The sequence below is a fragment of the Thyridium curvatum genome (genome assembly GCF_004353045.1).
Source record: "Thyridium curvatum strain D216 chromosome Unknown NODE_132_length_59402_cov_84.237368, whole genome shotgun sequence".
NCBI classification, from domain to species: Eukaryota; Fungi; Ascomycota; class Sordariomycetes; order Thyridiales; family Thyridiaceae; genus Thyridium; species Thyridium curvatum.
In genome coordinates this window covers 46,168-59,402 of record NW_022156887.1, presented here as the reverse complement: position 1 = coordinate 59,402, position 13,235 = coordinate 46,168, and the positions used below count along the sequence as shown (strand labels likewise).

Genomic DNA, 13,235 nt, shown 5'->3' with positions numbered 1-13,235 from the left:
ACCCCCCCCCCCCCCCCCCCCCCCTGTCGGCCTGTGCCCGACGATGATCACCGACATGGGCCCTGGTATCGAACTACCCTGGTTCTGTGTTTTTTTTTTTTTTGCGCTCGCCACGGCGCGTCCGGGCACCTGTTCTTACCAAGAGGAAGTAAAGCTTATCAGCCCATCAACCCAGGAGAGAAAGTCGGGCTTTTTTTGGGGGGCTTGGCTGGCTGGCTGGAGCTGCGCCGTACCCTGCACTACCAGATGGCCTCCCCCCACGTGTGATGCAACTTTATGAGCTTATGAGACTATTGCCCTTTGTAATTTTGGCGAAACGCTCATTGCTTTTTTCCGCTGCTCTCTATCAGGCATCTGGCCCCCTTCTTGGCCTCCGTTTTGGGGGTCGCCGTGATGGGATGAGGTTCCGAATGCAAGACGTACCTGCGTTAGTTTGCATTCCAGAGAACGGTGCGCCCCAAACGGCGACCGACGCACGCATGCAGTAGGGTAGTTAGCTCCCGCACGCAAGTCTGCATTCCAAGGCCAAAGGATGGGCAAAGTGTAGTTTTTTTTTTTTTTTACGACAGCACCAATGTGCGGAGGAAGGCCGTAAAACCTGGGCAGGTATGCACCATGTGTAGTTATGCCAAAACGGGGGGGGGATCCGGCCTTGTTGGGCAGGGGGATGTACGTTTGAGCTGAAGAACAGAATGAGGCTTTCCGTTTCGGCGTGAGCGATTCCTACCAACTACCTAGGTACCTAGGCATTGGGGGGAATAATCAAAAACTCGCATCCTACGGTCAGCGCTGACCTGAGCTGCTGTTGCTGGCGGGCGCCACCAACCGGGGTTGCCCCGAGTCTATTTGCTCGTACTTGACGGGAAGAGTTAATCCCAACAAGCGTAGGAATAGATTCCCCGAGCGAGATATTTGGCGAAGTGAGAGCGAGGCACCGCGGCCGCCTGGTAGTCATAGCGCCTCTCCACCCGAACGCCTCTCAATTTGCTCATGCGCGGCCGAAAAGAGAGAGACAGAGAGAGAGGGGGGGGGGGGGAAAAGGATGACCGAATCAAGTGACTGCATTACGAGCTTTGAGGCGTAACCAGGTCACCGGCTCCGGTCACCGTCCTGGGAACAAGCAAGTCCAGGGTTGGCTTTGGCAACTGCCGTCGTGATCGAATTGGCTGATGACGAGATGCTCGACAGTGGCGCAATCAAGCCCGTGAAATGTCGCCAGATTCTTGCCTTTGCGCAATACGTATTTTTGCACAACAAAACCACAGAACAGCGAAAACGACTCGCGATGGATGATGCGCTGGGCCCGGCATAGTTTCAATCCCACACGATGCAATATCGCAACGTTACGGTAAGGTCCTTCATCATGTCTCAATTTCTAGCAAATTCGGCCGAAGTGAGACGGGTGCCTCGTATAGCTGTGGCGTAGGTAGGTCGCATCTCTGAGTTGTCAGGTAGGCTATATATCGTGATGCACCATTTTCCATACAATACATCTCTGATCGGCCTGGCACATGACCGCCAGCATCGTTAATCTTTTTTTTTCTTGCTTCTCGCCGTCAGCCAACCTCAATCTATCTATCTGCAACCTCTTTGCAGTCGGGTCGAATCATCTTTCGTGCATCGATATTGAAGGGACCGTCGTCTGTCTTTGCTGACAGGTGTGCGGACCCGACCGCGACCTTGTCTTGGGACAATGAGACACCAGCGGTCCTAGTCGAGCCCACCCGCCCTGATGGGCTTGTCCCGTAGACACGGTTTGCCAGCTTAGAAGTGTACGTGGCCGATGTAACCAAAACTTTAGAGTTCGCCTGGTCCATCAGTCTCCCGCACTTGGCTCGCGGGAACTAGATGACCGGTCTCACCGCCGTCGATGGAGATCCTCCAATCACGACGACGGCAATGACGGATGATGATGGCCGTGAAGGTGAGGGGTAAGTAGAGAGGGCATATTCCTCGCCGACCTCTACGTGACGACAGCCGTGGTCTGTGCCTGCCCCTTGATCACCGCAGAGCAGAGCTCGGAGGAGTATCGACTCTCACGATGACTTGTTTGCGAGCCTGGGGCGTCATCCTCGGCAACTAGCCTCCGTGACGGCCCAGCTCGCTCTCGTCCATATGGGCCCGCGCCGAGCGGATAAGCCCCTTCGCCTCCTCGACCTCGACGCCGTCCTGGCACAGCTCCTGCGCGAGGCGATGCGCGAGGGCGTAGTCCTCGACGTCCATCGCGTGCTTGGCAAGCCACATGCGCGCCTTGCTCGTCGCCGCCGTGACGCCCGTCCCTTCGTTGCCGCCACCGCCCGCCTCGTCGCCGTCGTCGGACACGGCACCGCCCTGCGAGTCGTTGTGTATGGCGATCGAGTCGCCAAAGCCGCCGCCGCTGTCCCCGCCGTCCTCCTGCGCCACGCAGAGCTCCATGTACGCCTTGGCCTCCTCGATGTCTCCGAGGTTATGAAACATGTTGGCGATCTGCAGGAGCACTTCTGGGTCCATGTGCCCGATACCGCGCGCCGAGCCCACGCCACTTCCGAAACTGCTGGCGGTAGAGTCGTAGTAGCTGTCGGCAAGCAGCGCCCGCTTCAGCGCCTTGATGCCGTCCTTCTCGCGGCCCATCTTCTGTAGGCAAGAGCCGACAGCCATCCACATCTTGCCGTCCCAAGGCCGCAGTCCAGCCGCCTTCTTGTAGTACCATAATGCGTACGTGTGCATCTCTAGTACCTCGTACGTCTGCCCCAGACCGTACCAGGCACGATAGTCGCGCCTATTGACATCGACGGCTCTTCTGTACGACTCGATGGCGGCATGGGTGTTCTTCAGCTCGACATACTCGTGGCCCATGAGCGTCCATGCTGACAGACACGAGCGGTCCAGGGTCAGAGCACGCCGGAAGTACTGCACGGCCTTCTCATGTGCGGAACATAGTGAATAGTAGTTACCGATAACAACGCACGACTCGGGCCGGAACTTGTCGACGCTGGCGCACAGATGTGCCAGGAAGGCGAGCTTCGGCCGCAGGTTCAAGACGTAGAGTATGTTGGAATAATGATCCAAGGAGTCTAGGCGGTGAGGATGAAGAGATAACAATTGGCTAAAGTGCTGCTCTGCGGCCATGAGATCCTTGTTATGATATGCGAGCAGAGCATTGCATGTGAGGAGGAACGAGGAAGTGGGGAAGATCGCCAGAAGCTGATCTAATGAGTTGGCGAGGTTGGGTCCTTGTTGGTAGAGTTCGAGGGAGGTGTGAAGATGGAAGACGAAGGACACGATGTTTTGTGGGAGGTGAGGTGCGATGCGGTTAAGCTGTTGGGTATCAGCGGGAGGCACGGCATGGCATCATGGGGTTTGATCAGGGCGGGACTTACATCCTCAATCCTGGTTATGAGAGATGTCATCTCCTGCCAGCAGCCCCAGTTCATGGGAAACAGATGGACGCTTCGAATGAGCCATTCCATCGCTTCTGTCTCGTTTTTCTCTTTGGCGAGGACCATGCCGTAGCTACCACGAAGTCAGTATTGGCATCGCGAGCTAGGGAATCGCCAACTCACAGATACTCGAGCCAGCCCTGACTGCCGACAGCCTCGCCATCCTCGTTGGTGACTTGGGCAAACCATTGCTGCAGATACGAGCTGACCATGCGCAATTGCCTGTTGGTAGCCGTCCCCAGGTCATGGGGTCCCATCACCATCTCCGCGTCCTCGTCCTTCCTCTTCTCACCCGAGATGACTTTGGCATAGAGGGCCAGAAACAGACTCTTTTGGCTGATCTCGGGCAGCTCAGTCTTTCTCTGTTGATCTACCATCGTAGGAAAGGAGTGTGTCTCCTTCTCGGAGGGGCCAACAGCCTCGTCGGACTGTGTCGAGATGATGCCAGCCAAGAGCGAATCTGGGAGGAAAACAGCGGCGCATCGGTCATATTCGCGGCAGTCGAAGAGAGACTTTGCCAGGAGGTATTTGTTGACTTCCGCAGCCTCGAGGGCGGCCTCGACTGGGTCGGGATTGCGAGTGAACAGTGATGGCGTGGGCTGCCCGGGCGCATTACTCTGCCCTTCGTTACCGGAGGCCGACTCTGGGATCGCATTGAGGAGCTCGGCGGCCCTTGATCGACGAAGTTAGGTATAGACCCATGAGATCAGAGTATGGAAACTGACCACTTGGCTGCTTGATATAAGCATCTCTCAGAGCATTTGACTACAGCATCCTGCAATGCAGACCGCAGCTGCACTGTCTCCTGTTTTGTCAGCACCATGTTGCTGTATGGATCTCGATGGAGTTGTTGTTGTTCAGCAGATCGGGTGTAACTCCTCGCCAGACAGAAGAGGGTCGTCAAAAGTTGATCATGGAATGCGAAAACTGGAAAGGCAATTGAATTATCGTAGATGGATCATCACAGGCATGTCGACCTCGTTTGCACGTTATATCATGACGTCGCCGCCCTGGACTCGTTGGCAGTTTTGAAGCGCGCAGCGCGTCTTGAAGCATTGCTGGAGCTCTTGCGATAAGATAACGAAACATGTGGCAGGCTGGCAGCCACGAAAGAGAAACACAACCCCACCTGCACTCACTACTCCGTACTGAGTTACTGAGTTACAGGCCACTCACCGCCTCTGCCAGGCCAGGAACGGCAGCCCAGACGCAAGCGTGGCCCGCTTATTACAGGGGACTTCCGAACTGTGAAGCAGTTCATCCCGCTACTGCCCGGAGTCTACCCCGCCAAATTCGACCTCGAGATTAAATTTCCAAGAATCGCCCTCCGTTCTCCGTTGAGCAACACACGAAACCCGGGCCTCCCCGACTTTGCTTTTCTATATACCCGGCCCTCTTTGAGGTTCAATTGGAGTCTTTCACGTAGCAAGGGTGCCTTCAGACCACAGTAGACATCATGTCGCAACGAACCACCCTCAAGGAATTCGAGGCCGTCTTCCCCAAGCTGGAGGAGGTCCTGCTGGCGCATGCCAAGCAGTTCAACCTCCCTGAGGAATACCTGAGGTGGTACCAGAAGGTAGACAGTCCCGGGCGTCGGCTTACAGATCTGTTTTGCTAATCTGTATGTGTCTGGCAGAGTCTCGAGGTCAACACGCTCGGCGGCAAGTGCAACCGGGGCATGTCCGTCCCGGACTCGGTCTCGGCGCTCCTCGGCAAGCCCCTGTCCGAAGACGAGTACTTCCATGCCGCGACCCTGGGGTGGATGACGGAGCTGCTGCAGGCCTTCTTCCTCGTCTCGGACGACATCATGGACAGCAGCATCACGCGCCGCGGCAAGCCCTGCTGGTACCGCCACGAGGGCGTCGGCATGGTCGCCATCAACGACGCCTTCATGCTCGAGTCGGCCATCTACACGCTGCTCAAGAAGTACTTCCGCTCCCACCCGGCCTACATCGACTTTGTTGAGCTCTTCCACGACGTCACCTACCAGACCGAGCTCGGCCAGCTGTGCGACCTGCTGACCGCCCCCGAGGACAAGGTCAACCTCGACAACTTCAGCATGGACAAGTACCGCTTCATCGTCATCTACAAGACGGCCTACTATTCCTTCTACCTGCCCGTCGCCCTCGCCCTGCACCAGCTCAACATCGGCACCCCGGAGAACCTCAAGGTCGCCGAGGACATCCTCATCCCCATGGGCGAGTACTTCCAGATCCAGGACGACTACCTCGACAACTTTGGCCTGCCCGAGCACATTGGCAAGATCGGCACCGACATCATGGACAACAAGTGCTCTTGGCTCGTCAACCAGGCCCTGCAGATCGCCACCCCGGAGCAGCGCAAGGTCCTCGAGGACAACTACGGCCGCAAGGACAAGGACAAGGAGGCCGTCATCAAGAAGCTGTTTGACGACATGAAGCTCGAGCAGCGCTACAAGGAGTACGAGGAGAAGGTCGTCGGCGAGCTGCGCGAGAAGATTGCCAAGATCGACGAGAGCAAGGGTCTCAAGAAGGAGGTCTTTGAGACCTTCCTGGCCAAGATCTACAAGCGCAGCAAGTAAAGAGAGGCTATGGGGCGGAAATATATGGAATAATTAAGACGAGGGTCAAAACGATAAGTACGACAGGCAGAGAAGACGATGTGGTGGTAATGCGCGTATGACACCCCTGGAAGGTAAAAGAGCCGAATGGTAAAGAGCTACGATTGAGACTCGTAACGTTACTGAGATAGACAAAATGGGATATTATTGTCTGGATGACCCTGAACTCCTGAAAAACGGCAACACACGAGAAGACAGATTCGTACCAATACAGAATATCCTCAACTCCTGTAAGCCAAACACACAGCCCAATAAGCAAACGCACCCTATTTCCCTTGTAGATACCAACCCCCAAAAAAGATCTACGGACCTACTTCCCAGCTTTCAGCCTTAACTTCATTAAACGATAGACCCAAACACCATCCCGTCCCATTCCTCATTCAAACACCCTCCTCGAAGTCCCGCTCCTCGACCGCGGCACCTCCCTCGGCCGCGGGTCCCGCCCCCGCTGCTGATGCGGATGCTGATGCGGATGCTGCTGATACTTGTGGTGCATAGCCGGCTCCGACACCTTGCGCATCGCGCTCCCCCCGCCGCCGGACCGCAGGCTGCCGAGGTCGCTGCCCTCGCGCGACCCCATCGACCGCTGCGACGCGACGCTCGGCAGCGCCGGGACGGGCGGGTAGTACTGCCCGATGCTGTTCCACGACGTCTGGCTCGCGAGCGTCGCGGCCGACGCCCGGCTGCGCAATGTCCCTCCTCCTCCTCCTCCCCCTGCGCGGGACCCGTCGCTCGTGTGCGGCCGACCGGCCCCTCCCGGTCCCGATCCCGCTGCTGCCGCGGCGGCGCGGGCCGCGCTGCGCGGCGGGGGCACGTCCAGGAAGGAGCGCGAGGACGACGACGGGCTCGTGGCCAGGTCGACGAGGTGCGCCGTGCCGGCGGGCGGGCGGACGCCGTGGCCCCCGCCGCCGCCGTTGCTGGTCGACGGCCTGCCGTGCGGGGGCAGGGCGGCGAAGTTGAGGAGCGGCACCGGGGGCGCCGCCGCCGCCGCCCCCGCGGGGGTGTGGTGCTTGGACGAGGCGGAGCCGGCGCGCGAGCGTCCCGCGCGGGCCTTGTCGAAGGAGGAGGAGGGGATGCCGGAGGAGGTGGAGGGGCGGGCTGCTGCTGCTGCGGCGGCGGCGGCGGCGGCGGCGGCGGCGGCGGCCTCGGCGTCGCGCTGGCGCTGGAGGCGGGCTGTGTGCTCTACGGCCGAGGGGAGCCAGGAGGAGGGTTCGGAGGGGGAGGCTGGGGTCTCGGGAGGGGTGGACCTGTTCTTTTTCTTGTTTTCGCCATCGTCGGAGGCCGTGATGGCGGCGGCGGCGGCGGTGGTGGTGACGACGGACTTGGTGGAGAGCAGGGAGCCCTCGGTGAAGGGGTTGTCCAGGTCGATGGCCAGGGAGGAGATGTGCGGCCTGGACAGCCCGGGAGAGAGCTTCCTGCGGTCGTCGTAGCTGTCGCCGAGCAGGCCGCCCGCCGCGAAGGTAGGAGGGGGCTCGGTGTCGCCGCCCGAGCCGCCGCCCTTGGGGGTGGTGAGCATGAGACCGGCGGCGGCGGACTTGGGCCCGCCGAACAGGCTCGCGGGCAGGGTGCCCGAGCGCCGGCGCGTCGCGCCGCTGCTGGCCAGCTCGAACTCCCTGGCCATGTCGCCGACGGCCGACACGCCGCCGAACTCGGGCAGGGGCTCGAAGCCGCCGACGCGCGAGGGCGAGTCGTCGAGCGTGAAGCGCGGCTTGGGCGGCGGGGGCTGCGGCCTGGCGCTGGGCGTGCGGATCAGGTTCAGGACCTTCTTGGAGTGGTAGCGGATGGGCGTCACGGGCGCCGTGACGGGGCCGGCATTGCCGTCGTCGTCGTCGTACTCCCCCTCCTCCCCGGGCGGGTCCGGCGGCAGCATCTTCTTGAGCGCCGCCGCCGACTCCGCCGCCGCCGCGGTGGTCTTCTTGGGGAAGGTCGGGCTGACCTCGACGCGGCCCGGCAGGCCCTCGAGCTTGCCGACGACGTACCAGCTGCGCCAGCCGTGCACGAGCGCGTGGAAGCGGTGCGCCGTGGCCGGGTCCTCGGTGCAAAAGTAGTGCACGTAGGCGCCGCTGCCGGGCCCGCCGTCCCCGGCGGCGGCCTTGGCGTCGGCGCGGCTCCGCTGGCTGCGGATGGCGTAGCAGAACTTCTTGGGCGGCTTGAGGTGCTTGCGCACCTGGGCCTCGGTGGGGCTGTAGATGTCGCAGGCCGACAGGTGGCAGATGCCCTGGGCGTCCTTGTCCGTGGGCCGCGTCTGCGACTTCTTGGAGCAGTACATGTGGCCCGTGTCGAGCAGGGTCACGTAGCGCTTGTTCCACTTGCCCGGGCGGTGCGCGTAGTAGAGGTTGATGATGAAGCCGCGCGGCGGCTCGGCCGAGCGCGGCACGGAGCAGAGCTCGAGGTCGCGGTCGCCGGCGAAGGCGTCGGTGGGCAGGACGCGGAACGAGTTGTGCGGCGCGTCGGCGGCGTCCCACGAGTCGAGGATGTCGCGCACGCGCTCGTAGCGGCGCAGCCGGCGCTCGAGGCCCAGGCCCGCGCAGACCTCGATGGCGATGCTCGTGTCGGTGTGGATGGGGTGCGCGAGCGAGGAGGAGCAGGTCACGAGGAGGTCGGCGGCCGTGGCCGTCGCCTTGACGGGCAGGTCCATGGACATCTGGCGGCAGCGGATGCGCACGAGCTTAAATGATTGCAAAACAAGAGTGTTAGCCAACAAGCTGCGTTGTTGTTTTATCATAACAAAGGGGGCGAGGAGAAAGAAAGACATACCCTTTCGCCAGGCTTGCACGTAGGCCTGGCCGCGACATAGTCCTTGGGGGACGACCCGGGCTCCAGGCTCTCGGCCCTGGTGCCGTAGACGGGCGACGCCATGGGCGACGCGACCGAGACGGGCGAGGACATGGCGCCGTGGTGGCCGCCGTGGTTGGAGCGCCGGCCGATCTTGAGGAAGGCGAACTTCTCGAGCACGGGGCTCCGGGGCTTGGAGCGGGCCGAGACGGGCGACTGCAGGGACAGCTGCAGCTGCAGGCGCGCGAGGTCGCGCTTCTTCTGCTCGGCCAGGATGCGGTCCGTCTCGGCCTCGAGCCGCGCGACCTCGTCGGCCCAGCGCGCCGCCTCCTTGCGGTCCTGCTGCTTCTGGATCTCGTGCTGCGTGATCGACAGCGGCGCGGGCGCGGGCGCCCTGGCGGCCTTGTTGGGGGCCAGGGGCGCAGGCCTCAGGGGCGCGGGCGTCACGATCTCGTCGCCGTCGTCGGGCGACAGGTCCTGCGAGGAGGCGTCGCCGCCGTCGCCGTCGTCCGCGTCCGCGTCGCCGAACTCGGACTCGACGGGCGTGGTGACGACGGCCACGTCGGCCGTGATGGCCGTGGCGACGGGCGCCGGGGGCGGCGCCGAGGTAGGCGGCGCCGGGAAGCGGTTCTCGATGCTCACCAGGGTGTCGGTGGTGTAGACCGAGGCCGTGTCGGCGCGGCTGGACAGCTTGGACCCGTAGCTGGGCTTGGAGGGGATGTTGAGCGGCTTGGGCGCCAGCGGCATGTTGGGCATGGTCGGCGCCGTGACGACCCTGCTGCTGGCGGCATGGTGCTCCTTCTCCGGGCTCACGACGGAGCGCGCGCGCCGCCTGTACCGCGAGCTCGACTTGCTGCGGTGGCCCTCATGGTGGTGGGCGATGGGCGGCAGCGGATGCTCCTCTGCGTCTGCCAGGACGCCGCCGATGAGCTCCCTGTCGTCGGAGACGCTCTTGCCTCGCAGGCTGCGGTATCGCGAGACGCTTTTGCTGGGTGTGATTGGGGGCGCAGCGACCGCGATCCCGTCTCTGGCCGACATGGCTCCCCGGTACGAGGCCGCAGCGATCTGCTGCAGGGACCCCTGGTAAGAAATATCGCGATCTCGGTTGTTCGGGAGGCCTAAGCTCTTCTTAGTGGAGGACCTCCCATGTGTGTAAGTGAGTTTTCGTCAAGTCTTTTTTTTCTTCTCTTTTGCTGCCAGTTCGATCTCTTTCCAGTGTGAATATCTGGTGGAAATCGACAGGAACAGCTTCGATTAGGCAGGGTTGAAAAGCACAATCAACAGAAGACAAGAAGGAAACATGCAATTGCTGCGTGCTTTCTTCTTCCTGGCCATCTTCTGATGCTGCTACTGCTGCTCCTCCTCCTCCTCCACTCCTAGTCTCATTCTCCCATGCCCATTTCCCAAGCCACGCAGACGCACTGTACTGGGCCTGACGCGTCGGGACGCTCCCTTGGTCAAATCTCAGCTCCCCCAATAGCCTGACGGGCTAGAGCAAGAAGGGATAGATGTTCAATTCCAGAGCTTCCATGCGGGCGCGGGCCCAGCGAGATAGCGCGTGCGTGGTATGGGCAGACCAGCCCGGATACGGCAATTCGTGTTATGTCTCTTATTACATTTACATAGTCGCGCGTGACGGCGTGGGTTACCTAGCTCTCTCCCTGCGCGTGCCCACACGACAGCTCCAGTGCATTCCTCAGCGTCCCTTGGTAGGGAAGAAGACTTGCCCTTTGGTGCATTTTCCTTTCCCTTTCCTTTTGCGGTCCGCGCGGATCAGGATCGACTATGCATGGAGAATTCCCTTCCTCCCCCCCTCCAGAAATAGACTCCCTGTGCCACCGACTGGATGTAGTGTCCAATTCCCCCAGATGCTCAGAGAAGAGATTAGGTAGTTAATTTGCTGTAAGCGATGCTGTGGTACGTGGCACCAGAGCCGCGTCTCCTAGTCCAGCCACTTCGAAGCCTTGGTACGACTTGCATGATCACCCTTGTCACTGTCGAAGAGATAATCAGAAAAAGCACCGAGGGATGTACTCGTTCGCCTGGATGTGCAATCAGTAGCTAGAGACCCGACCTGGCTGGTCTTTCTCGAGGATGACGACCAAACATTGGGCCCGTCACAAAAGACTGTCTCATCAAACTGAGCCACCGCCCGTCCGAGTGTTATCCTTCGTACTCGTCATGGTGAGATAGGTGTCTCACCGTGCCTCATCTCAAGTGAGGATTCTAGTGTAACTTTCAATTACCGCTTACAATGTCTTCTCGTACCACAAAATGTCAGGCTTTTGTTGCAATTGACATGTCTACTCTGTACGGAGTTACCTCCGGGCCCTAGTGTCTGAATGCCCTCATCTCGCGTCGCCACCAGCCGACAAAGTCCTGGGTGGACACGTCGATGCCCAAGTCCTTCAGGGCCTTGGTGCTCAGGTGGCAGTCGTACGGCCGTTGCACACTCGCGTTGGGGTCGTTGCCCTCGGCGTTTGCCTCCATGTTGTCGATGTTCAGGCCCATGATCTCGGCGAACAGCTGGCATATCTCGTACTTGGTGTACTTGTCCTCGCTCGAGAACTGCAGCACGCGTGGTAACGAGGTCCGGTCCTGAGACGCTAGGTACTTTACGGCCACGTCTAATCGCGGATTGGCAGGGAAGTCAGTCAAAACGACATGCCTTCCTAACAGGGGCGAGTCTGTCGCTGAGGAATGTGGCAGGTGAAGCAAGGGGGGGAGAGAGCGAGAGAGACAAGACGCACCGTGACATACGCGACCCACATCCTCCGTGTTGGTCGGATACCTCAGGGCCCAGTGGTCCATCTTGACTTTGGCACCGGGACTCTGCGCCTTGGTGACCGAGTCCATGAGCACGTTGACCGCGCTCTCGGCGGGGGACTCTGCTGGGCCGTAGAGGACGGGGACGCGGAGCACGACGCCCAGGCGCTCCTTGCCGGCGCTCTTGAACGCGTCGAGGGTGGCGGCCTCGCCGTCGAGCTTGGTCTGGCCGTAGAGGTTGGTCGGGCCGGTGGCGGCGTCGGCCTGGTATGGGGCGTCCCCCGGCTTGCCGGAGAAGACGTAGTCGGTAGAGATGTAGATGAGCAGGATGTCCCGGGTGGCGCAGAGGCGCGCGAGGGCGCCGGTGGCCTCGACGTTGAGCCTGCGCGTTCCCTCTGGGTCCTTGTCGACCTTGTCAGGGAAGCGATTTGCGGCGCCTGTGCACAGAGGATTAAGAACCGGACAGGACCAAAACACTCATGATGACGACGGGTGCTTTCTCACAGTGAACTACAACGCTGGGCCTGTGTTTGGGGCAGTGTGTCAGCGACGGGAATGTTCAGGTGGCGATGTAACTGTAAACACGTTGAGAGAACGGACCTGGTCTCATCCAGAGCCTTCTCAACATCGGCCGGACTTCCCAGGTCGACTTTGAGGACTGTTGTGCCATTGGCTCGAGAGAAGCCGGTGCCCTTGACAGTCCAGCCGGAAGCTTCGAAGGCCTTGAAGACCTGCCGGCCGAGTAGTCCGGTGGCCCCTGTCACCAATGCAGTCTTTTGTGGCATGGCCGGGTGTTTGTTTGCTGGCTTGTAATTGGTGATGTTGAGACTCAACCAGTTCAGGTGCTTCTTAATGCGGTTGGAAAGCTACCTGCCTAGGTAGGTAGTACCTTAGATAAAGTACTAAGTATGAAGCAGTACTTTGAGGCTGGTGGGAGAGGGCCGATGGCAGGTGTGGGGTTCCAACGGGCCACCCACAGCCCAGGCCGAATTGGAGCTCACTCTTGGCCAAGCTCTTGAATGGCTGGATGAAGACGGATGAGGAAGCAGCTATTTCTGTGAGCGATCAGCATTGACCGCTGTCTTGGCAGTCGATCGACAACGTTATTTGCCATGCAAAGCAATGGACTGCTCCCGAGAGTGGACAACAGCGCCGCATATCCTTTCTCTTTGGCGGCGCATCGGGCCAGGGATGCCAGAGGCACGGAGTGGTCGAGGCCAGTTCGACTACTCCGTACTTCGTAAACCGCTGTCTGAACTATCCTGCAGGTATCTGAAATAAGTGGTGGAAATAGACTTGTCTCAATAGATTCCTTCCGTTCCTGCTGGGGCTCATCCTCCTCTCCAGGACCAAGGCCCTTTGTTGCTCTCCTCAAAGTAACCGTGTTCTCTTGGTCCTGTTGCCGTTTCGGCCCCCCCCCCAGCCTGGTCGATCCACTGCTGTCATCCTTCGCCGTCATCGTTTCGGCCGAACCCCCCTTTCTCTCTCTCTCTCTCTCCCTGCCTGTTTCGTTTCACGACTCTGTCTTGTCTCTACTTCTCACTCTTGATGCTTGATTCTTACGGAGCACGTCTGGGGATGGACTGGTGCTGCTAATATATTTTAGTCCCGTCTCCATCATCATCCAGGCACCCGCCACTATCAACCCTACGGCACTAGGTAACTATAGGTACTCA

At 60.3% G+C, this 13,235-nt stretch overlaps 4 protein-coding genes across 4 annotated transcripts; 1 reads left to right on the top strand and 3 right to left on the bottom strand.

The window, feature by feature from the left end:
- Window positions 1-2,079: 2,079 nt before the first annotated feature.
- Window positions 2,080-4,242, bottom strand: E0L32_012047 (uncharacterized protein; the record flags this gene model as incomplete). Its single annotated transcript, XM_031134844.1, has 4 exons — window positions 2,080-3,297; window positions 3,360-3,492; window positions 3,543-4,091; window positions 4,145-4,242. The coding sequence occupies 4 exons, from the start codon at window positions 4,240-4,242 to the stop codon at window positions 2,080-2,082; spliced, it is 1,998 nt and encodes a 665-aa protein (XP_030999379.1).
- Window positions 4,243-4,875: 633 nt separating this feature from the next.
- On the top strand, window positions 4,876-5,979 carry E0L32_012046 (uncharacterized protein; the record flags this gene model as incomplete). Its single annotated transcript, XM_031134843.1, has 2 exons — window positions 4,876-4,995; window positions 5,056-5,979. 2 exons carry the CDS (start codon window positions 4,876-4,878, stop codon window positions 5,977-5,979), a joined length of 1,044 nt encoding a protein of 347 aa, XP_030999378.1.
- A 415-nt stretch (window positions 5,980-6,394) lies between these two features.
- Window positions 6,395-9,831, bottom strand: E0L32_012045 (uncharacterized protein; the record flags this gene model as incomplete). Its single annotated transcript, XM_031134842.1, has 2 exons — window positions 6,395-8,686; window positions 8,776-9,831. The coding sequence occupies 2 exons, from the start codon at window positions 9,829-9,831 to the stop codon at window positions 6,395-6,397; spliced, it is 3,348 nt and encodes a 1,115-aa protein (XP_030999377.1).
- A 1,293-nt stretch (window positions 9,832-11,124) lies between these two features.
- On the bottom strand, window positions 11,125-12,344 carry E0L32_012044 (uncharacterized protein; the record flags this gene model as incomplete). Its single annotated transcript, XM_031134841.1, has 3 exons — window positions 11,125-11,996; window positions 12,064-12,083; window positions 12,160-12,344. The coding sequence occupies 3 exons, from the start codon at window positions 12,342-12,344 to the stop codon at window positions 11,125-11,127; spliced, it is 1,077 nt and encodes a 358-aa protein (XP_030999376.1).
- Window positions 12,345-13,235: the final 891 nt, after the last annotated feature.